This window comes from Gymnoscopelus braueri, assembly GCF_963280865.1.
Source record: "Gymnoscopelus braueri genome assembly, chromosome: 1".
In the NCBI taxonomy this organism is placed as follows: domain Eukaryota; kingdom Metazoa; phylum Chordata; class Actinopteri; order Myctophiformes; family Myctophidae; genus Gymnoscopelus; species Gymnoscopelus braueri.
Window position 1 is genome coordinate 27871830 of NC_137603.1, and position 27257 is coordinate 27899086.

A 27257-nucleotide genomic window follows, 5' to 3' on the forward strand; every position below is an offset into this window, starting at 1 on the left:
GCTGACTAAATAAGCGATTTAAACGGGTAGTTTCGCTCCGGACCTAAAATATTATGCTCCGGACCAAACCTTAAACATCCGTGCGGTTTGGAATCTACCATTAGTTTTGGGATACGATGTATACAAAAGGGTAAACAGCGGAGCCTTGGCGGACGTTCCACCGATTCTGGATGAGAACGACATAGAACCTCATCTCGGAGTTTCTTTATGGAGCTATAGATGCCAGATAGCATCATAGCATCTAAGTTGCTTGCGGCTAGCTTACAGCATTGGTTCTCTTGGGCTGGGGGGCCCCCTGGCACAAAACATTTTCAAGTGGGGGTCCGCGGCCAAATACATATCAAGGGGGTCCCTGACATGAAGTTTGAGAACCACTGGCATACAGATACAGTATGCATGTCAGGAGTTTCCAATCCTGGAACAACTAACTGCAATGGCATCAGAACACAGAGGGTCTGGTTAACCACAAGGACTGCCTTTCTCGCCGCGGTATCCGCCCATCGTCTAAAAGTTCAACACTGTCCCCGGCAAAGAACAAATATAATCCAACGGATCGATGACACATAATACGCCTACACTACGGTTTGTAAAAATAGATCAGTAACAAACAGCAGGGCAGTAACAAAAGCCAGACTCCCGACGGTATGCTCGCCGAGGGAACTCCAAAATAGAACGAGCATGAATGGATCATGAAACGCGGACTACACTAATGCTTGATCAGAAAAGAGATGATTAAAGATGTTGACGTAATAAGGAACAGAATGCAGAATGCTCCTTGTATAAGAAAACTTCCAACTCGCTATGAAACCACATCCCGACAGCAGAGGGAAAACTTGACTGTCAGGGACACAATCAACAGGGACAGGATGTGACAGATTCTGATTGAATCCATGGAAGTTTCAAATGAACCGAGGAATGATCAAAACAAACAAGTAAACAAGGCGTTTGTGATCCAGGTATGTGCTTGATCACTGATCAGACAACACATGCATAGGTGGCATCCATTTAAACAAGGTATTTGAACATAAAGTGTGTGTGTAAGTAATAATCTCCCATCGTAGCTTTGTAGCTAGGCTAGTCGAGCTATAATATGACATCAACACCAGCCCACTGATCGGCCTGGATATAAATCTCATCATTGGAGCTAAAAAAAAATAACTGGAAGTCGTGATCAGCGCACGTTTCATCAAGAAACTTACCAGCTTTTTCATGATCATATCCCACGACCACGAAATAATCAGCCAATCTAGCCATGTTTGCTGTTTTTCCCGAGATTTAGCAACACTATTCAGCATTTTTCCTTCTTCAAAAGCACAGCCATGTTTGACAGGAGGAGTGTGAGTGCGCCTGCGTGCAGGAGCCAGCAGCAACATCCATGGGCGTGGGCCCTACCCGTCTACTTCACTGTGGTCACTCTCTGAGTCTCTGATGTGATATCTTACAGCAGGGCTCTTCAGGCCAAGGACCCCTTAGCTGAGAGAGAGATGAAGGCCATGAAGCAGGGACCCCCACTATATATTATATAAAATTATGCTGCAGAACTTTTTTCATAGATGGCTTCATAGACTTGTTTTACAGCACAGTCATCAATGTTGAATAAATTATTGTTTTTTATTTATTTTTATACATTAGCTTCTCTATTAATTCATGTTAATGTGTAATTATCAGACATTTAACCACTTAAAGCCTCGATACTAAGTTTTAGCTTTTTTCCCTCTACACCAAACCTAAAAAAAAATGCCAAAAATAGCCGATCTACAAGCTCGCAAGGCGTCGCTAATGTTCCCCTCACTCCCCTCAGAATCCTATCACACAAGGATTTGGAGGACCCCCTGTAGTAACTCTGAGGACCCCCTAGGGGTCCCGGACCCCCTGTTGAAGACCCCTGTCTTATAGTATATATTATTATACTCATCAATTGGAAGAGCTTTTGTGTCAATTAACCGAAGAAAACATGTATTTCTTATTTTGTAATACGACAGGCTTCCATCAAAGGTACTGCTGGAATGCAATTCATATTCATTATTATTATTATTATGATACTACACAAGATGCACTAAAACACAATTTCTTAAACATGCCATTTCCCTAAGTTCTTCCCACCACTTGAGATCAACATGGGAAATTAGGGCTGGGCAGTGAAGAATATTAATATCATGATATGAGACAAGATAACGCCTGGGATTTGGGATATTGTAATATCCTGATATGGCATAAGTGGTGTCTTTTCCTGGTTTTAATCACTTGTTGAGACCTATTTTATACTTTAGAAAATATTTAGAAATAGTTAAAATAGCAACTTTACAATCTCATTGTGAGCTTAGATACATTGTTGAAAATCTTTGGAGGAAAAAAAAATATATATATATATATATATGTGTGTGTGTGTATATATATATATATATATATATATATATATATATATATATATATATATATATATATATATATATATATATATATGTATATGTGTATATATATATAGTCACAATATCGATATCGAAGTATTTGATCAAAAATATTGTCATATATGATTTTGTCCATATCACCCAGTCCCATGGGAATGACATGTCTTGATGTGTTTGGGTGAGTGTCTGTGAACCTTATGTTACCTGTACACATACCACAGCTGTGACTGGGCCAGTGTGTGTCAGTCATCCTGTTGATATGCCTCTCATGGGGGGCAAGCGGATGATTTCTATATAAGGAGCCAACGAGCAACAGCAGTTTTCTGTTGTCACGAATTGCACAATCCCTTGTTCTCAGCTGAGAGTACAGGGATTACTTGTCTGCCAGAGGCAATTATCATTACAAAATGCTTACAAAATATTTGCTGTTTATGGCACATGTGTTTCACATTTTTATATTTATCATGTCTCAACATGACATCATGTGAGCACAGAGGTTACTTAAGATATAAATACATTCTGGATGTTTCTAATCAGAGACCCTAGGGACAAAAGAAAGATGTATAGTACTGTATGAATTATAGTGCATAGGTGCCATTCCAATGTTAAATGTTTGATTTTCCTCATCATCACATTTCAGTTTTGATATCATACACATCTCACAAGCTTAGACAGTAAAATCCTCAGTGTGACTCTGAGAGTGTGCAAATGGAACCAAATGGATGCTTACGGGTCCATTTGATTCCATTTGCACACTCTCAGAGTGTACATTCCCAATCCCAGACATAGGCATATACACCCTGGGTAATACACTCTGGGTCAGATGCTTGGATGACCCGTACATGACTGTGGCAAACAAAAAGTTGTTATCCCCAACGTGTTAATCCCGATGGCATCTTGTGTGCATATTTGCCCCCGAGGGCTTGTAATCAACATCTGCCTCATGACCCCCACTGACATCCACATTGTTTTGAGCTGCACACAATTGCCAGTAGGCTACAGTGTGAGAGACGTGTCGAAGCATGACTCCATCTGTATTGGCTTCAGCCTTTACGTATATAAACACATTTGGACGTGAAGTCTTGTAAATTGACTCATGGTATGAAATTTGGGATGAAGTCAAATAAAGCGGGTGAGAGATATCCTCTCAGTCACAGAGGCAGACTTAATGGCTCCGTTGACCCATCAGCACCTAGGAGCTTCCTGTGTGTGCATTCCTGAGGGTTGAAGTGAACTCTTATTAATTATTAGAAGAAAAGTATGAAAGAAATGCTTAAGCCAATATTATTACTACTTCAAGGATTATTGTTCAAGCCCATATTCTGGGGAAAATAAGTCATTATCTTGATGTGTTAATATTATTATTATTTTAATAATTATAATCCCTCACACATTAATGGAATGATTGGCTTGAGGTCAAATATTTGTCTTGATTAAATAGATAAATACATAAAGTTGACCCTTAGGCATAAACGGGACATATACATAACTTTATGTTGACCACATAATATATCACATAATATATCACCCACAATATTTTACACTGATATTAAATGTGATATCTGGCTTTACCTTGCAATGCAAGGTGGATATATGTTGAAATATTGCATAAATTGTGTAGACTTTATCCCAAAATATACTGATTTAATGTACAATGAATGATATTCCCTTGAGCTTGAAGTTAAAATATGTGTACATATCAGTCTTTAATATGTTTTGTGATGGTTTGGTTTCTAGTTCTCTTTTTCACAGAGGCTCGTGGAACGAAGCAGTCACGAAAATCACTGAATCACTGAATCGCTGTTCTTACATACACTATGACAGAACTGGACCTGCTTTGATGAACATATATTTTTATTTCCAATAGATGTTGGAGTAATAGAAATAAAAATGTATTTAGTTAAGTTAAAATTGGTTAATCTCAACTGCAAGGTGCTGTCGAAAAAAATGACACGGAAAATAGGAAAAACAACGTACAAAAGAGACATTTTATCCATCTAGATTATGTTATCTTTATTATTATTATATTACATTTTTTTATTCTCTATTTTAACTTTTGATATTTTACTCTGTGGTATTTTCTTTGTTATAGCAGCGGCAACAACACAATAGTAACACTCTGAATGGGGTGGAGGAACAGGATGAGAGTGTGTGTGTGTCAGTCAATGAGCCCCTCCCACCTCTTGTATAAAGGCTCCCGTCTGGTGTGTAGAGGCTATTAGCAGAGTGTCACAGCTGCCTAACAGCACCAGCAACAATTTCAAGAAACCTGTGGAGTATTCTCTCATTGCGCACGCCACGCCAAGAGCTTTCTCATTCAAGTGATTTTTCAAAGGATTCTAGGTATGTGACTTTCATTTGAAGATATTGTTGCCGTTTGTTGTGTTCCCAGGTGATGGCTTTATCCTTGCTGTTTTGAGGTCAGGGCTCAAGTGTACGGACAAGGACAGGGACAGGTTATCTCCCTTGTTATATAAGGAGTTCAGCTCTTACTGTATAGTACCTTGCGTATGTGTGTGTCAAGAGTGCAGAATTGTCCTCGAGATATATAGAAATATCTGTATAATATATATATTTGTTCATCAGCTTTCCCATTTTTAATTGAACACGACTGAATTAATATTGCATTGTTTTGTTTTGTTACCTGGGTCATATTGAGCTGACTCTAGTTTGGAATACTCGTTGGTAGATAGTGTCCTTTGATATACTGGCCAGTGGCCTGAAGTTTACTTAACCGAGCAAAATCTGACCTCAGTTTGACTTTTTAAATAAATGAATGATAAGTGTAAATAACTTGGCTTTTGGACTCTTGTGCAAGCTTGAGCTAGTTTGACTGGTATGGGTATCGAGGCTTACATGCATGGAATAACAGCAGGCAGTTTAAAAAGTTAGATATTAAAATATATTATAAGTAGATAACTAACCAACCGTTTTTTTTCCTACTCTCTCCACAGAATCAAAATGAAATTGATCCTCCAGTCTGTGCTCTATTGCTGTCTGCTGACCACAGTAGCACATTGTGTGGAACTTGAAATGAGCCCCCAGTTGAAAAGAAGGTGAGCTAAGAAAACTTAATTCATTTGTTGAATGATTTAATTAAACCTCATTGCACACAGTGATCCATATCTTTAACAGATATGTTCAGAAAGAATATCTTTAACAGATATGGATGCATTGATCTGCAATGAATTAATGTCCTTCTCCGCTTCTCTCCATGCAGGTTGAGCATGTGGATGCAGAGCAGATTGAGACGGGGTCTTAACAGCGTGTCTGCAGAGAAGACGGCAGACTCTGCTCAATTTGTCAGACCAGAGGATGTCAAGGATTCCCTGATTCCACATTCCAGGTAAAAGCCCACACCAGACGTTGCTTTTCTCCTTCCTCCCCAGAGAAATAATCATTTAAACTTAAACATGCTTTCAACATGGCTTAAGCTAAAGGTCAATGAAAGTGGTCAAGTCAAGCAGGGACTGCATTTATTTTCTGTCAGAGTTCATTCAACCACATGAACCCTAGCGTCCCTATTCTGGGCTTGTCATACTAAGTGAAAATAGCATATTTACAAGCTTACAACCCATTGCAATGCTTTCTGACCTTGTAAATCTGCTATTTTAATTTGGACGTACAACGAAGTATGTAGGGTTTACACTCTCAGGAACGCATCACATGGATTCATGTCTAATGCCTTTCCTTATTTTTGTCTTCCAGCACTGACATCAGTGTTCGAACCAAGAGATCTACCAAAAACTCTGTCAACCAGTCAAGAAGGCCGGGCTGTTCCCTGGGCACCTGCACCGTGCACGACTTGGCACATCGCCTCCACCAGCTCAACAACAAGCTCAAGATTGGAAGTGCCCCTATTGACAAGATCAGCCCACAGGGATACGGCCGGAGACGTCGTTCTCTTCCAGTGCACGAAGTCACACTGAGGCTAGAGCAGGGCAGGCTGAGGCCTGTGTGGAGGAGCAGGGACTCACAAATCCACAAGCTTGAAGCTCTCCTCAGACGGACATGAGCTGGACTTTGCGAGAGTGGCGATAGGAACAAAAGGGTGGGAGAAGCTCCGACTGAGTGTTGTCGCTGCTCTCTTCTAAGATTCTCCAAATGCCTCAGACTCCTGCCAAGTGTTCTCCAGCACATTTTCTTCTAGGCGTGAGGACTGAGTCAGAGAGAGATTAGCTGCACCGTATCTCTGGAAGCTGGACTCTGCAGCTCAGTGATGTAGAGTGTGCAAACAACTGCAGCTGGTCTACAGACACTGGATGGCACAGCATGAAGCAACAGATGCTGCTCTAATGGCTTGGCAGGGGAAAAGGAACACTGCTAATACTTGGCACAGTGGAGACCCCCACTGGGTGAAAGAGGGGAACTCTCTTCTAACAAACTGGGTCTTAACACACCTCTTCCTCAAGGCTGGGACTTTGATACGTTCTATCCTCTAAAGGATTATACTACCATATTCCATCAAACCATCGATACTGCACTTTTCCTTTTGGACTTAAAGTCAAATAAATCATCAGGAAATCTTAATCAAAATGCCAAAGAGGGAGATATATACTCCAGGAAGCTTCAATCTAAATCACGTTGTTTTGGACACTGTATAAGGGAAAATGCCTTAGATTCTGTGAGATGTGCCAGTCCACAATGGATTGAAATATACTTGAAAATGTTATTGTTTGTATAAACACATGTGCAATCTATATTTGTATGTTTTTATTACAAGTATGTATGTATTTGTATATGTGTACCGTATGTATATCTATTTGTATATACGTTAAAGTATGTGGAATTTCTTTATTTAAATATTATATAGAGGTTACATTAAAATGCTTATGCAGATAGAACTATTTTTGTACAGGAAGAAATATATAAGGGCATTGTAGTTATTTGTCGTTTCCACTATTCTCTTGCAAACGGTGGTAATATGATATCTGTTTTATAGGTATGTTATATAATATATTTGTAAATGTGGTCTATTTTATTATTTGTGTCAAAGCAATACACATTGTCATACAATAAACATTTTGCATACAAAAGCTAATCCTCCTTGTACAGACCTCTTTTGTCCCTGGTTCTGGTAAAGTGAAACTCTCCAGGAAGACATGCATCACCTGGTCTCTGTTAGGTGTATAAGTCTTATACTTTGTCGTACGACTGTGGTCTCATTAGAACCATCCCTCCTCCTCCCATATCCACTGTCCTCTCGTGATACCCCCTAAAGGGCAGATAGGGTGCCAGGCGCATTCCTGCTTGGTTCAGCGCATATTTGTTTGGCTCGCCCCACACCACAGTGCAATCTTAGAACCACGGCAGGAGAGGTTTTAGCTCTCTGTACTCAATGGTAGGTGGTTCGCACATGAGGATGCTGTGAGGGGGGTTCCGGTCTCACATTCCTGAGAGGCACACGGAGATCATCATAAAAACTGACCCAGTAAAGCGCTGATTGTGTCTGTCTGAAATCAGGCTGACCCCAGCGACCAGACAAGATCAAAAGGCTAAGACCTCCCTATTTGACATATTATCACCCCCTCTGTCACATTACTGAATAGTCTAGTAGACATTAATAGGCCAGACACATAAGCAATAAACATGGTAACTTTCGGTCTATTTTATTCATACCATACCTCGTCCAAATGTAAAAATCGGTTTCATTAGATAGAAAAATGTTTGTTTGTTTATTAGTCCCATTAGAATACAATCTCTTTTACAAGAGACGGGCATTGCCAAGAATTGCAGCAATTAACAACACAACCTAACTCATAGAAGAAAAAGAATGATCAAGATAAAGTACATGTTGAAATATACAGTAGAGATGGAGTAGATGCAGGGTGCACACACATACAGACATACATACGCTACATATCAGCGTACCTAAGTAGTAGGAGTAAGATAGCTCAGGCGGTTATTATCGGTGTGTCTTTGATGCAGCGCTCACACCTGTTCATCATCAATGCTATCAATGAGCAAGACTGGTGCACCAAAAAGGCAACCTGCATAGTGCAGTGGGGTCCGGGGACCCCCAGGGGTCCTTGAGGGGGTCCCAGGGAGGCCCAGCAAAATGAGTTAATATAGCATCAAAAACTGTTTATCTGCAAGCTCACAATGTGTCACATCGAGACACGTTGTTGTGAGCTTGTAGACCTGCTATTTTAAAAGAAAATCTTTAAAAAAATTTGAACACTTTATTTCTGAAACATTTTAACAACACATCTTCAATGGGGTAGCTGCCTGGCACAAAAAATTGTCTGATGGGGGTCTGCGGACAAATGCATATTAATTTGGGGGTCCTTGACATGAACATGTTTGAGAACCACTGGCTGATGGATCCACTTATGGTGGATCCATCATATCCCTCCTTTAAAATATAAATCCCTTGGGCACAAAATAAATGTGCTTTCTCTTTAGTCACTGTAATAGTCAGGGATGAGTATCTATAGTATTATAGTAGCAAATTATTCATACATTATATGACTGTATGAGGGGAGAGATTGGGACAAAGATTTATTATACTATTATATGGACTATATTGCCATCTAGTGAGACCTGATGGGTAAAAACAGCAAAACTTTTGGCAGCATCCATTAGGTCCCTGGTTTTCAGCCATGGTTCAGGCCTACTCTTTACCAGCAACAGTGCAGTATAGGAACTGCAAGAAATACATAAAGAATGGTGGAATGATTTGATTTGATTTTTTTAATAATTCAAAATCAATGTGAATTTCTACCATTTAATGGTGTTGTAGGAAAGAAAACTTAAGAATTTGACTTGACTGGTTGGGCTAATTGGTGTTGATCAAAACTGCCAATTTGTGCAGGTTACCACTGAGTTCATCATGTTGTTCACCAGCAGACACTTGTGTCTTTAACAATAAACCTTAAACTCCTCACAAACCCATCAAATGCATCAAAGTTCATGCAAATAACATGTAAAGGTGTGAATTGCCCCTTTTCTCTCAAAATTGTTAAAATATAGCTACCTTCCTACAGTGACTATTGGTCATAATGTTTAATGGCACTGTGGAACAAGTTATGGCACAATGGAACAACTTAGCACTGTATTTTCATCCAATGTGTGGACTTTTATGGATTTTCTTTCTTGGATTATATTTTCAGAGACACTGGAAATGTCTCAATAATGGAAAAACCTGCTGAACAATCCCATCAAGACATTAATTATATGGGGCTCACAAAAAAATGTCTTGTGTCATTTAACATTTGACCGATGCAGATATGCCATCTAGTGGTTAATTTAAAAACATCATATCAGAATCTGAATCAACTTTATTGTCACACCACACGATTACAGGGATTTGTGTAAGCTAAGCTCTCTGCATTTAAGGGTTAGCATAGGGAAGTTCAAGTGATAAAGAGAGGATAAAGAGCAAACGGAACACATAACACAGAACGGATCAAATAACAGGAAGGCACAGTCAAATCAGTCCAATATACAGGTGCATGACAGAAAAATAGCAATGGTTAAATGGCACTACAGAAGGCAGAAACGCTTCATGCTTCTCATGCAAGTAGAAAACATAATCCAGCATATAAAAATAGCAGCAGGTGTATAAAATCAGTTTCATGTGCATGATTAAAGTGATATGGATAAATAAATGAAAAACAGAGCGTCGGGTATAAAATCACATCCAATAGCAGCAGGTATAAAATCACGGTTTCATATGCATGGTTAAAGAAAAACATAGCAATATAAAGCTGTGGGTATTAAATCACCATCTCTTGTGCATGAACTGTAATATAAACATAACTGATAGTGTTAGTGCTGCAGCAGATAGTACAGACATACACATGTGTACTAAGTGATATGTTGTGTGACGACACTGTGTGATCATGCATAGGGAAAAAATGTCAGCACAATAATGGTTCACCGTTTGTTTACATAGTAAGAACATTGACCCAGTCAAAATAGTCAGTATGTGAGTATGTCAGTAAGCAGATCAGCTGCTGACGTAGTAATACTGCACTGTAGCATGAACAAACTCTCAGTGTGTACTGTGGGTCAAGTTCAACCATCAAGCACACTGAGAGCTCATTTAACTCTTGAGAGTCTACAAATGTAACCAAATGGACCTGTAAGATTATATATTTTTTATAAAATACATGTAATCAGAAATGCCCAAATGAATGACATGAGTGTCAGCTGCTATGAAAACCAAACATTAGCAATGAATTTGTGATAAAATGACACATTTGTTCAGTCCAGTCAGGCTATTAACTTTCCCTCTCTCCTCTCTGGGCTGATGCAGTTTTTGTATGAATATGGCACACTCACCCTCAGATAAGTAAGAGGTGCAGTAGATGGACCGTGGAGCTACGAGGAAGGTAGGAGAGGAAAGGACAGAGGAGAGGAGAGGAGAGGAGAGAAACATTGCTCACACTCTAGGTGTTTTCTACCTAATTACTGTAACAAGCGTGGCAAACCCACAGATACAAGTCCGTTCTTTACAGCCAATTCTAAAAGTATACCCTGATAACCTGAGCTGGGAGGATTAGCTTTGTAATCTCACACACATACTGTAGGCTAAATGAGGCACTGTGCTGCCCCTGTTGCATATGGCCATCGCAGCAAATCTAGATCCTCATTTGCAGATCTAATTAATGCACAGTCTGTTCTGAGTGTTTTGATTCTATTTGCCATGCCTTTGCAAACCTACATAAGGATGAATGCAGCTTTGGGTAATAGTTCCCTGTTTGGGGTACCTGGTGGCTCAGCGAGTTTAATGCACAGATCATCCTCCTTGTCTGTTGTGACAACCTGGGTTTGAATCCGACCCCTGTATTGTCTCACATGTGTCCCCTCTCTCTGCCCTTTATTTCCTGTCTCTCTACACTGTCCTATATAACAAAGCATAAAATGGCTAAGTAAATTAATAAATAAAAAGGTCTCTATACAAAAGAGCAACCTCATATCATTCATGGTATGAATTGCCTCATCATTACTACTGGCCAACAATAATGAACTAAAGAAGGAGTAGGTATGCTTACCCTGCACGTGCACTGTATAAGTGGCTCTGGATAAGAGTGTCTGCTAAATGCCTAATCTGTAATGAGAGAAGTAAGGAGCAGCACACATCTGACTGACACCGATGTTTTACATGTGTGTGGAACATGCAATTCCACTGCCAGCAATGTGAAAAGACTGGAGCTTACAATACCATTTAGTAAATGATTAGGCACTGATAGACTATAGCGAACAGATTGCATTTATATGTAGCTTTTATCAGGAGAACTAGCGTCTGCAGCTGCAGTGCTTGTGCTAAGCTGTGGCAATGAGGGAGTTAAGGATGAAGGGACGTGCACTGCAGAGCAGTGAGTGAGATACTGTATCGTGTATTCTGACCATAACAACAGCAGAGCATGACTGAGGCGTTTCTCTGAGGGAACTTCTACACAGTTGATGCACAGACCAGTGGAAACGGAAGAGGTGAGTTATCTGCTGCCATGCAGATTTGGATTTATTTGTCTTTGGCCCTGTGTCTTATTATCCACTGTCGTCTTGTGTTTACACCAGAGGATAACTGTCATAAATATCATCAGTAGCTTTTGCAATACTAATGAAACACAAATGAACCTTCTTACAGTATGTTTTGTTTTATTACGATCATGTCTGCATGAGGGATAACTGATTCATGCCTATCCAGACCTATCCATCAATGTAACAGGGTTGGGGGGGGGTCACTTAAGGACAGTGGCGGAAGAGGTACTTGTAAGTAAGTGTAGCAATACCGCAATATAGAAATATTCTGTTACAATTAAAAGTCCTGTATTCAAAATGTTGCATCAGTAGAAATAACTGGCGTACAAATATATTAGTACCAAACATAATAGTACTCATTGTGCAGAATGGCCCATTTCACAATCATATTATTGGATTGTAATTAGCAAATGGATTTGTTCATTACTTTAATGTTTCAGCTGGCAAATGTGGGACTGATTTTAATTACTTTATGTGCTGCTGGGTAATTTAATCTATAATAATACATCATCATTTATCAGTTCATCTAAATCTGCAGTTATTTATAAGTAATTTGTAACTAAAGCTGTCAAATAATTGTAGTGGAGTAAAGTACAATATTAGCCTCGGAGATGAGGTCAAAGTATAAAGTATCAAATATGGAAATAGTCTGGTAATGTAAAAGTAACTTAAAATTGTACTTAAATACGGAGTATGAGTAAACGTATAATTAGTTACTTTTCACCACTCCATCAGGGAAAGTATCTGGCAAACGTGGTGTCATAGAATCTGTATATAGCTGTGAAGGAACCCTGCTGCTTTGCATTGATGGATGAGTGCACCATTTTGTGTATCTGTACGCCGCCTCAGATCCCGGCTGCTGAGAAAGATGAGACGAGGCGACGTCCCTCTGATAAGGCAGCAGTCAAGTCCTTGCTTGGGAAAGGGTAAGAATCTGTTCTATCCTTCCTCCTCCCATATACATGTCCGTCCCCCCCCCCTCACACACACACACACACACACACGTTCGTCTTAATATTTTTCTAACCGTAACTCTAAAACTCTTTAACATTAAAAAAAGAACATTGTCAAATATTATTCTGGTTTTACTATCCTTGTGGGGAGCACACACACACGCTCGCACGCATGCACCTTTGTCTCCAAAAATACCAGATCTGTTATAAATACACAAGGTGGTAAAGTGTGCTGCATCTTTAGTCAGGCGAATGAAGTGAGTGGCTTTCCATTCAACAGCCTGATAGAGGTGCTGTTGACCTCTCTGTGAGATAGCGGAAGTTAGGATCTCTACCAGCAGTGGTGGAAGAAGTACTCACATTTTGTACTTAAAAGTAGAAGTAGCATATATACAAATAGTAAAAGTGCAAAACTTTCACACTCAAACTTTTTAGAAAATGCGTCACAATGCAATACGTTGTGAGCTTGTGGATCAGCTATTTTCAAATAGCCGAAGTATACAATAGGGCTCAAGTGGTGACGTATGTTTTGAATTAATAATCTGAATCTACAAATAAACTAGTAATTCAAGTTTTCAAATGACTGTAGTGAAGTTAAAAGTACAATATTTGACTCTGAGATGCAGTGGAGTAGAAGTATTAAGTATTAAAATAAAGTACCTCCAAATTGTACTTACGTACAGTACTTGAGTAAATGTACTTAGCTACTTTCCGCCACTGTCTAACAGTGACAGCAGCCTGGTGTCTGAGAGAAAGCAGAGGAGACATGATAATAACAGCAGGCGACAGCTGAGTCTGGGGGGACTGTTTATTCAACACAATTGAAATAATGAATGGCATGAAATGAATGAAAATGTGTATTATTAATTATTATAACTATAATTTATTATTTATTGTAATTATGAAGAATCATATATTGTAAACTGTAAAGTATTAAAATATGTGGGAGATGTGATAAACTCAGTACACACCAAGTACACATGTGCATGGACACATTCATGTACTGTACACAAACACACTTAATATGGTATACTTGCTGGATTTTTCGTATACATATAAAGTACTGTACAACTCGCTCGCGCTTATGCATGAATAACACACACACACACACACACACACACACACACACACACACACACACACACACACACACACACACACACACACACACACACACACACATTCACAAAGCTATTTCCTATTCCACTTCAGTGCTGAGTAGAGTGAATACCATTAAGATGTCTCTCTGTGGTGTTAGTCAATAATGTATTTTGTAGCGCTGCAACACAAAGCCCTCAGCCGTCCGGTCTAATGCTTCTAAAAAGCGGATGCTTTGATCAATAACAGAAGGACTGCTCTAACACACAATGACATTATTTCCCCATCTGCTGTGGCTGGCTGCAGAATCGGGAAGCAATCAATGTGAGGGCTGAATGGCATTACTGTGCTTTAATAATCATTATATGATTACCCTGCCCAGGGGCAGAATGGTTGTAGACAGGCTCAACATGGCAGGTACAAATAGTTGTGAATTGTTAGTGATGGAATATGTGCATATGTACAGTATGTAGGCTTGTGCTTTTGTGTGTGGGATATGATGAAAATATGCACACAATATATGTGTATAGTGTCTATGCTTTATGCTTGGCAATCTGCAGCAGTAGCTTATTGATACCTCGAAATAACTTAATGTAACCACTCAGGATTATGGATTTTGTTATGAATTTAGTAATTCTTAGTTGTAGTCCTAAGAGTATTCCTCTATTAACGGTGGTGAGAGATGATTCAGTTGACGTATTCCTCTGTAATCAAGCAGCAAGCTCAGAGAACACGATGACGCCAGGCAGTATCACATGACAAGTTCTGAAGTTTATAAACACATAGAGAATATACAGGTCACATTACATGACCAGAAGAAGGAACAGAGAGGAAAGGAGTATGAATAAGTACACAATAAAGCAACAGTTGCATCCTTTATCGCTTCTTTTCGCTCTCGCAGATTCCTCTGCTTTCCAGGCTAATCTAAACCCTCCTGGCTGCTGACTGACATTCTAGCCAGGGAATCGCAGTTGCTTGATGTATTTCCAGCAGTAATGTTAAGTGCCTTACCCAAGGTCAGAGAAGAGAGATGTGTGTTTATCATTGAAGAGGCACACAGGGAGTGAGGAGAGTGATAAAGGACCACATACATTACTCTCACAGCATGTTCATGATAATCATCACAGTTGTATAGCTTAAGTTCCTACAGTACTCATTCAAAAGGACCGAAAGGTGGTGATGAGTCTCTCTCCCTGTGTGTGTGTGTGTGTGTGTGTGTGTGTGTGTGTGTGTGTGTGTGTGTGTGTGTGTGTGTGTGTGTGTGTGTGTGTGTGTGTGTGTGTGTGTGTGTGTGTGTGTGTGTGTGTGTGTGTGTGTGTGTGTGTGTGTGTGTGTGTGTGTGTGTGTGCGCGTGCGCGTGCGAGTTGGGGGTGACAGAGAGAGTACTTGTGTAAGCACTTGAGAGAGATGCAAAGGACAGTTGGGCCGGCAGTGGGCTCTTTGTTGACAGCCATTTCTGACATATTCCCAGGATTAGCATCTGTTTACATGATGCCATTGGCTTCTTAAAATAGAAAGAGAGAGGGTCCCTCAAGAAAACAAACCGATGGCTGCATGCCACCACAGGCTCAGATATGAGCCGAGTCTGACCCAGGTCCTTGGACAGAGAGATATACCAACCAGTGAACCTGCACAGACCAGCTGCTTCATTGATCCCAACTGAGGTTCCCTCAGACAATACTTGAGAAGACAGTGCCACCAGACATGGCTGTTAGCAGCCCTGAAGGTAAGAACAGAGAGAAGAGGACGGCATAGGGACATGATGCACAACAACAGACCCAGCACCTGTGAAGGGCAGTTATTTCATATAAAGTCGGGTCAAAGCTCATTGCTACAGAAAAGGTGCCAGGTTTTATTAACCGTGCCCTAGTGTTGTTGTAGAGAAGAGGCCTCTAGAGCCGATAGTTTATAGAGTCCACATAAAGTATACTGTACATTATTTAGTATTGACTGGGAAGCACGGTCACAACTAATAGTTGCTGAGTTTTCGCTATGTCAGCAGTCAGCTGTGTGCTCACATATTTATACATATATTTATACATTATACTATTTGTCTGAGAGGGGGAGAGAGAAGATAATTATTTTAGAGAATGTATTTTGTTGTGTATTGGTGTTGGGGGAGTGACAGTAAATTATTCATATGAACCCATTTCAGGATTACAGTTATATACAGTAGCAACGCATATAGTGTCTTTCCTCCAGCACTATGCTGTTTGTGTTAATGCACTGGGGAACAGCTGTTGTTAGGGTTGTATTGCGTGGTCCGGAATGGTAGACTTCCTAGAAGAGCTTTGGCAGAATGGAATTTTGGCATTAGTCAATCATAGACGACACCAACAAGAGCCTGTCACTGTGGTTGCTACAGCTGAGGTACAATTTCATGGTGCTTTATTGGAATGCCAAAAGAAGCCTGGCTTTGCCAAAAGGTGCATGTTATATTATTGAATAGTAATAACATCTCCTGGGGGAAAAATAATAGTCAGACTCAGACAGTTACTGTCTACACAGTAAAATCCTCAGTGTTCATTTAACTCAGAAGAGTGTACAAATGGAACCAAATGGTACACTAAATTAAAGGACTTTTTTTCTATCGATTAGTCACCCCATGGAGACTTGAATTCATGGAGATTCTTTTTGTTTTTGTCGCATTCCTAAGCCAATCATTTGATGACCGGCTAGCGGTTTCCGCTAGGAGACACAAAGAGTCTCGTTTGTGTCTCCTACCGGAACCACTGCCTACCGGTCCGCTGGTCATCAAATTATTGGCTTAGGAGTGCGACAAAAACAAAAGGATATCCATGAATTCAAGTCTCCATGGGGTGTCTAATCGATAGAAAAAAAGGAATTTTTGGGATGAACTATCCCTTTAAATTAACAGAGGATTTTACTGTGCGCAGAGCCAGTGACCAAATGTTGTTAACATGAGTGAGTACGTGTAGAGACATAGATGGGCTGCTAACTGCTATTTACAGCTGAGCTGACTGTGTTGAGTTTATAGAGTTCATATAATAGAGGATATATTAGGTTGCTGTGACTGGGAAGCAGAGTCACACCTAATGGTTACTGAGTCAGCAATAGGTACATAGAACATGAACAAAAATGCATACGTACATACTTTATACGCATATAAATTATATGCCTAGATAAAGGTGTGTGTGTGTGTGTGTGTGTGTGTGTGTGTGTGTGTGTGTGTGTGTGTGTGTGTGTGTGTGTGTGTGTGTGTGTGTGTGTGTGTGTGTGTGTGTGTGTGTGTGTGTGTGTGTGTGTGTGTGTGTGTGTGTGTGTGTGTGTGTGTGTGTGTGTGTGTGTGTTGTGTTCGTTCTGATGAGGGCTAGGTGGACAGAATGGACAAACCAAATGTTTCAATAATCCAGATTTATTTTCAAAAAGGTTCCAAAAATGTGGTTAAAAAATACAAAACAATAAACTTACATGCTTTCTAGCAAGCAAACAGTCTAGAGAATAAACTGACTGTTAACAGACTGGGTTTAAGGGTAGAGCTCCTCAGCAGCATTGTGCCCATGTTCACTGTCTCGTGCCTGAGACGAGACTGACTCAAATAATCAAACCTGGGTCTCTCCTTAGTGGCACCAACCATCTGTCTTATGGACAGGTTCACCCAATACATTCACCTACATGACTAGTGAAAATCAACAAAGAAAACATTTCCCAAACCTTACAGAAATCATTATCATCCACAAGGTAGGTATTAATCATGTTTTAGCAACACAACTCTTTTCATCCATAATATATATTACACAGAAAAATGCACACTCCCCTGGCAAGTGGTATGTTCCAATTACCATACCCACCCTATAAAAAGAGCACTGTGGTCATGTGTGACTCGATCTTTTCAGATCCTCAGACCAAGGAAGGTTTTGAAAGGAAAAGACGTGCAGTCCGTTCTCTACATATATTATAACTCATGGGTGGCAAACCTCGCACCGGAAGTTTGATGAAATACATTGTAGTGGATGGAACCAGCTGGACCAGCTCATGAATAAACATTATTTATGAACGATTGCGACCTTTGTCATATAATCGGTTCAGGAATATAAAGGAAGACTTGTCACAGGTTGTTTTCTAATCACTTGCTTTTCGATGTGCAAAGCACATGATTTTATTGAGGCATCTAAACAGCGGTATCGTTTCTGTCTCGGAGGTATCACAAGATTTGGCTGCCAGACAGGAAATGGTGGACAGTCTCGCGATACTTTGGCTGTTCAGAAACATACTTTGTGCTCTTTAGATACCTCTACAAAATTATACAGTGTACACATCGAAAAGCAACACAGCAGAAAACACTGTGTGATATGTCTTTTTTTATATTCCGATATTGAACCGATTATATGACAAAGGTCGCAATCGTTCAGAAATAATTCATGAGCTGGTCCAGGCTGCGCATCCACTGCAATGTATTTCATCAAACTTCCGGTGCGAGGTTTGCCACGCACCGGAACCGGACTGCACATCTTTTCCTTTGAAAACCTTCCTTGCCTCAGACCAGAAGAGGATATAGCAAGTATGTGTGTTTGTTTAATGATGACGATGAGCTTTAAACTGTCAAGATGAATAAAGGTGTATGTTTCAACCAACCAATTGTATCTGTGTTGTTTGTAAAATGAAATTAATATGCAATGAATGTTAAAATGTATTTAACTAGGTCAAGATGTAAATACCAACTCCCTGATTACCAATGTAGCTAGCATTGTAGCAAACAAGTGTTTGGTGCTGACCATGAGGCTGTGACAAAAGGTAATGGTAATGGAGATATGTAACAAAAGTCATGGTGAATATATTGCAATAGTAACATATGGGAATAAGTAGTATGATAAGAATGCATATGGTTAACAGAAAATAATATGTTATCATGAGAAATATAATGGAACATGTGAGGCTTTAAAGGTTAAGTGGGAAAGGCAGTCTGTCTTTACCACAGTGTAACATATAACACTATATATAGTGTATATGAATATACAGTATACTATTTATTTATTTACTGTATATAAATAGTTTTTATATATAGTTTTTTATTCATTCATATATTTTGTACATATTTTTTACATAAAAAAAACATACAGTTGGCCAGCAGCTCTCAATTGTGTGCCACGGCTGTCATTTCACTGCACTTTGTGTACATTCTTGCAGACATACCACGTCAGTTTCCTAAGATCACCCTCAGTGAGGCGGATGAGGAGGTGCAGCTCCTAGCCGAGAAGGTCTATGCCACAGCGCTAAAGGAAGAGGACACGAAGGATGCCATGTCCATGTTCACAGTGCCTGAGGACTGTCCCATTGGCCTCCACCAAGCCAAGGAACATGAACTGCTTAAGGAGCTGGCGGAGCAGCAGTCAGAGGAGAGCGCTAAGAGGTAAAACCATGTCTTGGTTCAGGCTGAGAGCATTGAGCAACATTCGTAATCATAAAACCCATTCTCAGTAATCATAGCCTTATGCTTTTGAGTAATCTTACTTTATACTCCATCACACGATGGTGTCTCTTGCCGACAAGAAGAGATCTACAAGCCCACAACGCGTCACATTGCACGTTGTGAGCTTGTAGATCGGCTATTTTCAAATAGCCAACGTTTAAATAGGGCTAATGTATGTTTTGTAATAATAATCCAAATCTACAAAGTAACTAGTAACTAAAGTTTTCTATTTATTGTAGTGGAGTAAAAAGTACATTATTTGACTCTGATATATAGTGAAGTAGATGTAAAAGTAAAACCAATTGGAAATACTCCAGTAAAGTAAAAGTACCTCAAAATTGTACTTCCGCATGTGATGGCACATAAACTGAAGTTAAGAATAAAGAACATAAAATCTCAACGATTAATTTCCAGGAAGCAGAGTTTCAAGATGATCCGTTCCCAGTCGATGTCCTTGCAGATGCCAGTGAACGCAGAGTGGACACGCTCAGTGGCAGCCACTCCTTATCTGTCTCCCAGCTCCACTTGCTCCTCTGTACCAGAAAACTGCCCTGAATACCAGAGAGTCACCATCAGCGGAGATTACTGTGCTGGAGTAAGTAGGCTCTCAGATTGTATTGATGGTTAAGAAGTGATATTGCAATTTGCAAGACCATGCAGGCAATAGAAAAATTACATAGAATAACAGAAACACATAAGAATTTGGTTGTGCACTCCAAAAGGATTAAAACACTAGCATGCTGTACGTCAGTAAAAGAAGCCTTTGTGTGAGCTTTTCCCAATAAGAGATCAAACAAGACCACCATTGTCATGATTGATTACTTTATTCATCACCCGTTTTCAGATCACAGTGGAGGACTACGAACAGGCTGCCAAAAGCCTTCTTAAGGCTCTGTTTATCCGTGAGAAGTATTCCAAACTGGCATATCACAGATTTTGCCGAACCACCTCACAGTTCCTCCGCATTGCTGAGAATAAACCATGGAGGGAAGAGGAGGAGGTTCTACCAGGTATACAACAGTCAACAAGCAACTTTCCCATTCATTAGACCAGTGGTTCTCAACCTGTGGGTCGGGACCCTACATGATTTTTTTTTTGGGGGGGGTGACAATTTAAGGACCTTTAAGACCTTTTTAATACCTAAAAAAATGAAAGAACGAAAGGGGAAAAAATACTATTACTGCATCAAAGGTAATCAACAGACTATACTATAAAAACTGGTCAAACATTGGCCAAATTGTCAAACAATATAAGAAAGAGGCAAACATTTTGAAAATAGCCGATCTACAAGCTCACAACGCCTTGCAACGCGAGGCATTGTGAGCTGGTAGATCGTCTATTTTCACAATATTTATCTTGGGAACCGAGTCAAACAAAATGTAATGCCTCGACCCCTAAAATTCCAAGTGCTTATCAGGGTGGGGGGTCCCCAGTTCAAATATGGTTATTATGGGGCCTGAAATGGTTGAGAACCACTGCATTAGACAGATGCAGAGGGACAGGTAGTGTATTTCATTGAGAATAAACTTGCGTTGTGCCGTACAGATATCTGCCCATGCCCGAGGGAGGGGGAGGATCCCTACAGCATGGAGAACATCCCAGAGAACCTTAGCTACGAACTGAAAATGAAGGACGGAATAGTTTATGTGTATGATGACGCAGAGGATCTGAGAGAGAACCGGCCTCATAGGCTTCCCTACCCAGACCTAGAAACCTTCGCTATAGACCTCAGTCATGTGCTGGCCATGATTGCTGATGGACCCACGTGAGTCACCGTCAAACCAAAGGGACACCCCCTCTACACCAGTGGTTCGGACCCCCATAAGAAAATATTTTTTTGCCAGGGACCCCCATACAAGATTTGTGTTGTTAAAATGTTTAAAAACATTCCCTTTTTTATTTTTAATGTAAAGATAGTTTGAAAATAGCTGGCAAATAACTCGCAAACGCATTGCACCGCGACATGTTGTGAGCTTGTATATTGCCTATTTTGAAATCGCCAAACTAAACGACTAAAATGATAAACTGATTCATATTAACTAATTTTGCTGGGGACCCCTTGGAACAGCCTCAATGATCCCAGGGGGTCCCCAGACCCCACTTTGAGGATCATTGCTTTACACTATTACTATAATACTGTAGTGGGGTTGACTGTTTGGGTGCTGTTGACACTTCATTACACAAGTATTATACAGTAGGTTTAACAAAACAAAATTAATAATCCAATTTCAACCTGATTTGAATTTTGCAGAAAAACCTACTGTCATAGACGACTCAATTTCCTTGGTTCGAAATTCTACCTCCATGAGATGCTCAATGAGATGGCCGAGCTTAGGGAACTGAAAGGTGTGCCTCACAGAGATTTCTACAATGTTAGGAAGGCAAGTAATTTTTCTTACAATATTCTCCATATTTGACTGAATCTGTTACACAATACCTTCATGCTGAGGTATTAAAAAGGGCAAGTAGGTGTGCATATTGATCCACGTGGTTCATTGCCAGATGACCTCGGTGTCCTGGAAATGGCTTGAGACAAGCTCTGAAATGCAATCAGTCTCATCCCTCTATAAAGGAAGTTATGTGCGATAATCAATACATCATCTTGACCTTGATCTTTGTGTTGTGATATGATGATGATGCAGTGTAATGAGTCATTGAGGACAGAGTGACAGTACAGACAAACAGACAGCCTCATTACAATACTTTTGCTATTGCTTTGTGACTCAAATAATTACGAGGAGAAAATAAATATTGTGTAGAATCTGACTTGGCCAGCTGAATGAACATGCATATAATTTCTCTCCCATAGGTGGACACACACATTCACGCAGCAGCCTGCATGTCTCAGAAACACCTACTGACCTTCATCCAGACAACCTGTAAGACGGAGGCAGACCGTGTAGTGTTGGAGAAGGGTGGACAGAGGATGACCCTTAGGCAGGTCTTCCATAACCTCAACATGGACCCCTATGACCTCACTGTGGACTCCCTTGATGTACATGCTGTAAGACACTGTTTATGAACGTACATAGGCCAGTCAATGTCATATTCTACCACGTTTTTATCAAAATACAGTGAAGTATTGAATTAAGCATATCAAGACCTAATAGGATGATGGCATTAAGTGATAACAGACCTGAAGTAACCTAAAAAATATATACTTTTGGTTTGCCTGAATCACATACTGTATGTCAGGCAATCTTTTTTTATGCCTTTTACTAGCCTCTCGTAGCCTCAAGTTAAATGTAACCACACAACGTTTTTGGACACCAATAGCAAAATGTCTGTGCTTACAGCAAAGCTATTTGGCTTCCTCATAATTTTTAATACAAATTGGACTTTAATACAGTCACAATGTATATTTGTTATCTCAAAATCAATAAACAATAAATAAATTAAGTAATTACTTAAATAAATTAAAATACATATTACATATTGGAGGTGCCCTAGAACATGAAAGAACATTTAAAACTATATTTTCCTATGCATATAGCTGTTAGTGGCTGTTACTGTCTGAAAATAATGAATCACATACGTTATTTCATTACAATGTACTGTGCCTGTTCCAATCTTATAGGGGAGACAAACCTTTCATCGTTTTGACAAGTTTAATTCAAAGTATAACCCAGTGGGGGCCAGTGAACTTCGCGAAATCTACCTGAAAACAGACAACTTCATTGATGGAGAGTACTTTGCTCGCATAGTAAAGGTATAAAATCAACATTTATTGCTATATCCACAAACTCTTAACACTGACAAATGCCTCACAGTAACCTAAGTCTTGTACCCTTACTTTATGTGCTTAATAGGAAGTGGCCCATGATCTGGAGGAAAGTAAGTATCAGTACGCAGAGCCTCGTCTGTCAATCTATGGAAGCTCTCCAGACGAGTGGGACAGCCTGTCTAAGTGGTTCATACACCAGAAAGTGCACTCTCCCAACATGCAGTGGATCATTCAAGTACCTAGAATATAGTAAGTGCAGCATATGAGGAGGAATCCACACATTGAGGATTTTGTTGAAATCTGGCACTCTTGCAATTTCCTGATACGCTGACAGTGGATTCCCCCCGTTTCAGTGATATTTTCAAGGCAAAAAAGTTGGTTCCCAACTTTGCCAAGATGCTGGAGAACATATTTCTACCTCTTTTTGAGGCCACAGTCAACCCACAGAAACACAAGGAACTTCATGTTTTCCTCAAATATGTAAGTGAAAATCCTTTTTGAAACTTTCAGTGACCAGGGTTCCCCAGGGTCTGTACTTGACCCCCTCCCTTTCTCCCACTACCCCGAATCTCTTCACCGAAAATAGCCAATATACAAGATCTCAATGTGTCTCATTGCGATGCGTTGTGAGCTTGTAGATTGGCTATTTTCACTGAATGTTCATTATATGCCCAGAAATGGGATGGAAGCGTTCATGTGATTTACAATTTAATAATACTTTAATCATTTAATATTTTACAATTTTCTTCAGGTGACTGGATTTGATAGTGTAGATGATGAATCCAAACATAGTGATCACATGTTCTCCTACAAGAGCCCCAAGCCAGAGCAGTGGACCACAGAAGACAACCCACCCTACAGCTACTACCTCTTCCACATGTATGCAAACATCATGGTCCTCAACAACCTCAGGAAGTACGTGCTGATGTTATCTGTTCTATCATACAGTATGCTACACTGACACAGAGCTCCCTGCTGTGAAATGATGACAGCTATTTGATTCATACAGCTGGTATTGTTATGTGGTCCAGCAACCAGCTCAGCTGGGCCATGGGAATATACAGTAGATATTCATATTTGATGCACAGTTCTAGGCTCCTAGTGAGACATGAAATACTTTAGATGAATCCCAATCCCATTATGTTGACGGATGACAGACCTTTATCTAAAACCCCAACTAAGAGAGCCGTGCAACCTACAGAAGAACTCTGTCCCCTAGTGGCAGAAACTTGAATTCTTTACTTACTTTGAGTAAAGCTGGTACAAATGATAGAATTTCTAACCCAAAGCAGTGCTGTGGTGTTAGGGTGTGTTTTTAAAGCACCCTAACACCATCTATCATAGTCAACCATTAATAGTAATATAGTAAATGGATGTTATATGACAAGGAATAGTTACAACTGGTCATGTATATTAATTTGGTTTGGTTAATTTAGTTGTCATTGCCTTGAGCATAACAAAAATAAAAAAAGACTGGAAAGAAATAAAAGGATTACAGGATCTTATTTATTGGAGAACTACAGCTAATAATACTTACTATACTGTATAAAGCAGCAAGTTCTTTAAAGGTGCCACTACACAAGAGCATGTAAAATGACCTTTTGTGTTCTGCAGAGAGCATGGCATGAGCACCTTCCAGTTCCGTCCACACTGTGGAGAAGCAGGCTCCATTACTCATCTGGTGTCTGCCTTTCTCACAGCTGACAACATCTCACATGGACTCAACTTAAAGAAGGTACCGTAGGCTGCATTCTGCTTCCCCCCCCCCTCCCTCACTAGTAATGATTTGATCCGTAACAATACAATCGTGTGTGTGTGTGTGTGTGTGTGTGTGTGTGTGTGTGTGCGTGTGTGTGCGTGTGTGCGCGTGTGTGCGCGTGTGTGCGCGCGCGCGCGCGTGTGTAGAGCCCTGTGCTGCAGTACCTGTACTACCTGGCTCAGGTGCCAATAGCGATGTCTCCACTGAGCAACAACAGCCTGTTCCTAGAATATTCCAAAAGTCCTCTCCGGGAGTTCCTCCACAAGGGCTTATGTGTGTCCCTGTCCACGGATGACCCTATGCAGTTCCATTACACTAAGGTAAAGACATGCATGCCATATACAGTACACTTAGCCTGGTTCCAGACAAATCTGCCATTGCAAAAAAAAATGCCCTTGGCAGATTAGGTCTGGCCCCTCTCAATAGAGTTTCGATTTCTCTCCCTCCGAAGTTGTGAGGGACCAATCAGGGCCCAGTATGCAAATATGCAGCGGGTTTATCACCAGAGACATTTTTTTTTATTCGCCCCTCGGAAATGCAGGATCCACACAGAGATTCCAGACTAATATCTATACACCGTGATATTAGTCTGGCCACGCCAGGCTAATATACACTGTCAAATACTGAAAAAAAAGATTGTATTTCTTGCCCACCGTTGCATCATGGCAACTACACAACTCAAACCTCTACCAAAGTGGTCTAGCCCTTTAAAGCGTCAATCTGCAAGTTCTACCCAAGATTCAAACCCAAGTCTCCTGCATGGGAGACTACATTTCTTATTGTGCATGTACTTCTTGTCAACCAGTCGGTGTTCTACCATGCAGTGCACAGAGGAAACCTGCACTCAATAAACTCTAGTAGCCTAGTTTAGACCAGGGTTTCCCAAACCCTTTCCATGCCAAGGACCCTCAAATATAGCCATCGCCTCTGGCAGCTGCCGGCTGAAATCTTTTTAACACCCCACCCCCACAATCGCTAAAATAGCTGATCTACAACATCCCAATGTGTGTGAGCCTGCAGATTTTGACAATAATGATATGCCCAAATTAGGGACAACAGGAACAGGTTGAATGTGGTTGAAAAATTCAAATCCTGTGTTTGTCACCACTCTAGGAGCCCCTAATGGAGGAGTATGCCATTGCAGCTCAGCTGTGGAAGCTCAGCACCTGCGACGTGTGTGAGATAGCCAGGAACAGTGTGCTGCAAAGTGGCCTAGCTCACCAGGTACTGAGACCTTTCTCCATCGTTTTATTAGTCATGTTCAGATCTGCTATCACCATGTTATTATAACACTAAAGTAATTTCATTTCAATTTACTGGTCAGAAATGAATTGTAATCTGGACATTTATGGATATGTAAAAAAAACACCGTGCTTTTATACAATTGTATTAATTTTTAACAGGAGAAGAAATACTTCTTAGGCGTGAACTACTTGAAAGATGGACCTGAGGGGAATGACATCCGTCGGACTAACGTAGCGCAGATCCGCATGGGCTATCGGCATGAGACACTGTGCAATGAACTTAGCTTCTTAGCAGATGCAGTGAAGTCTGAAGCTATGAGTGCCCGGAAAGAATAACATGGACGTCACATGAAGACATAATCCAAGCATGATGAGCTTGTAATCAAAACAGTCAGGATACTATGATACTGTGCCTGTGGTAATGCTTGGTTTGTCAAAAGGTTGTCATGGGTTTGTCTGTATAGAAGTCAAACTTAAGAGGACAGCAAAAGAGATACTTGAAAAAAATCTTTATATTAAGACATCTATATGCTGTCAAACAGTGCTCAAATTTAAAAAATAAATACAAGTGGATTTAAAAAAGAACAAACGTTTCAGTCCTTGACTATCATCAGTGCTACTGGAATAAATCTTCTCCAAGAACAAATAGACCAGAGATCCCATACAAGTTGCACCCACCCAGTCAGTCATCTGATGCTTCTAACTGGATGAAACCTACTCACTTTGCTATTTACTGTATCGCAAGCTGAAAACATGTTTTTCAGCTTGCCCAGGGTTAATATCAATCAGCACGTTCTGGTACCCAGCATTGGGTATTATTTCATGGCTGAAATTGATTATTTCTCTCCCTCTCTGTCTCTCTGGGCATAATCATTTTGTGCTGACGTCAGGGATCTCCATATATGGGCATGGGATGTCAGACACAACAGACACCGTTGCCTAACAATGGCAGTTTGTGCATGTCCATATTTAGACATATCTGCGCCTCAGCCTGCCCGTGTTGCAAATGTCTAGACCTATGGGCATATTTACGCGCCCACCACAGACAGACGTCTGCGTGCAGATGCTCAATTTCAACTTGGACTACTTGGGACCCGTCTCTCCAGTTCTTTAGTGAGCCTGGCCCCTGAAAGCGGGAGATCAATTTCATC

The 27257-nt window shown here is 40.4% G+C and overlaps 3 protein-coding genes across 8 annotated transcripts in view; 2 read left to right on the forward strand and 1 right to left on the reverse strand.

Annotated features, from left to right (window-relative positions):
• Positions 1-1495, reverse strand: part of sbf2 (SET binding factor 2) — a 134519-nt gene extending 133024 nt beyond the window's left edge. For 3 of the 4 annotated variants that reach the window (XM_080439273.1, XM_080439272.1, XM_080439271.1), the window contains exon 1: positions 1200-1495. In XM_080439273.1, the coding sequence (XP_080295399.1) occupies positions 1200-1254 (55 nt within the window). In that variant the 5' untranslated portion in view covers positions 1255-1495. The remainder of the gene's footprint in view (positions 1-1199) is intronic. The other variant, XM_080439274.1, reaches the window with a different exon arrangement.
• A 3055-nt stretch (positions 1496-4550) lies between these two features.
• Positions 4551-7429, forward strand: adma (adrenomedullin a). Its single transcript, XM_080446538.1, has 4 exons — positions 4551-4751; positions 5363-5464; positions 5629-5754; positions 6117-7429. Exons 2-4 carry the CDS (start codon positions 5370-5372, stop codon positions 6421-6423), a joined length of 528 nt encoding a protein of 175 aa, XP_080302664.1. The 5' UTR covers positions 4551-4751; positions 5363-5369; the 3' UTR covers positions 6424-7429.
• Positions 7430-12739: 5310 nt separating this feature from the next.
• Positions 12740-26601, forward strand: ampd3a (adenosine monophosphate deaminase 3a). Of its 3 annotated transcripts, none has more exons than XM_080426454.1 (15): positions 12740-12823; positions 19097-19319; positions 19794-19974; positions 20224-20389; positions 20925-21144; positions 21631-21760; positions 22189-22383; positions 22957-23088; positions 23189-23352; positions 23457-23583; positions 23855-24018; positions 24718-24838; positions 25009-25182; positions 25976-26086; positions 26266-26601. In XM_080426454.1, the coding sequence occupies exons 1-15, from the start codon at positions 12766-12768 to the stop codon at positions 26440-26442; spliced, it is 2343 nt and encodes a 780-aa protein (XP_080282580.1). In that variant the 5' UTR covers positions 12740-12765; the 3' UTR covers positions 26443-26601. The 3 variants fall into 3 exon arrangements, with proteins under 3 accessions (XP_080282580.1, XP_080282582.1, XP_080282581.1); XM_080426456.1 differs by having other exon boundaries at positions 26285-26366; XM_080426455.1 differs by lacking the exon at positions 12740-12823 and adding an exon at positions 15562-15674.
• The last annotated feature ends 656 nt before the right edge of the window (positions 26602-27257 follow it).

Excerpts from the sequence above, each read along its gene's own strand:
- adma (XM_080446538.1), top strand. The coding sequence starts at position 5,370 with ATGAAATTGATCCTCCAGTCTGTGCTCTATTGCTGTCTGCTGACCACA. Across the intron at positions 5,465-5,628 it reads AGCCCCCAGTTGAAAAGAAG|GTTGAGCATGTGGATGCAGA; the intron begins GTGAGCTAAGAA and ends CTCTCCATGCAG. Across the intron at positions 5,755-6,116 it reads TCCCTGATTCCACATTCCAG|CACTGACATCAGTGTTCGAA; the intron begins GTAAAAGCCCAC and ends TTTGTCTTCCAG.
- ampd3a (XM_080426454.1), top strand. The coding sequence starts at position 12,766 with ATGAGACGAGGCGACGTCCCTCTGATAAGGCAGCAGTCAAGTCCTTGC. Across the intron at positions 24,839-25,008 it reads ATGGACTCAACTTAAAGAAG|AGCCCTGTGCTGCAGTACCT; the intron begins GTACCGTAGGCT and ends GCGCGTGTGTAG. Across the intron at positions 26,087-26,265 it reads AAAGTGGCCTAGCTCACCAG|GAGAAGAAATACTTCTTAGG; the intron begins GTACTGAGACCT and ends AATTTTTAACAG.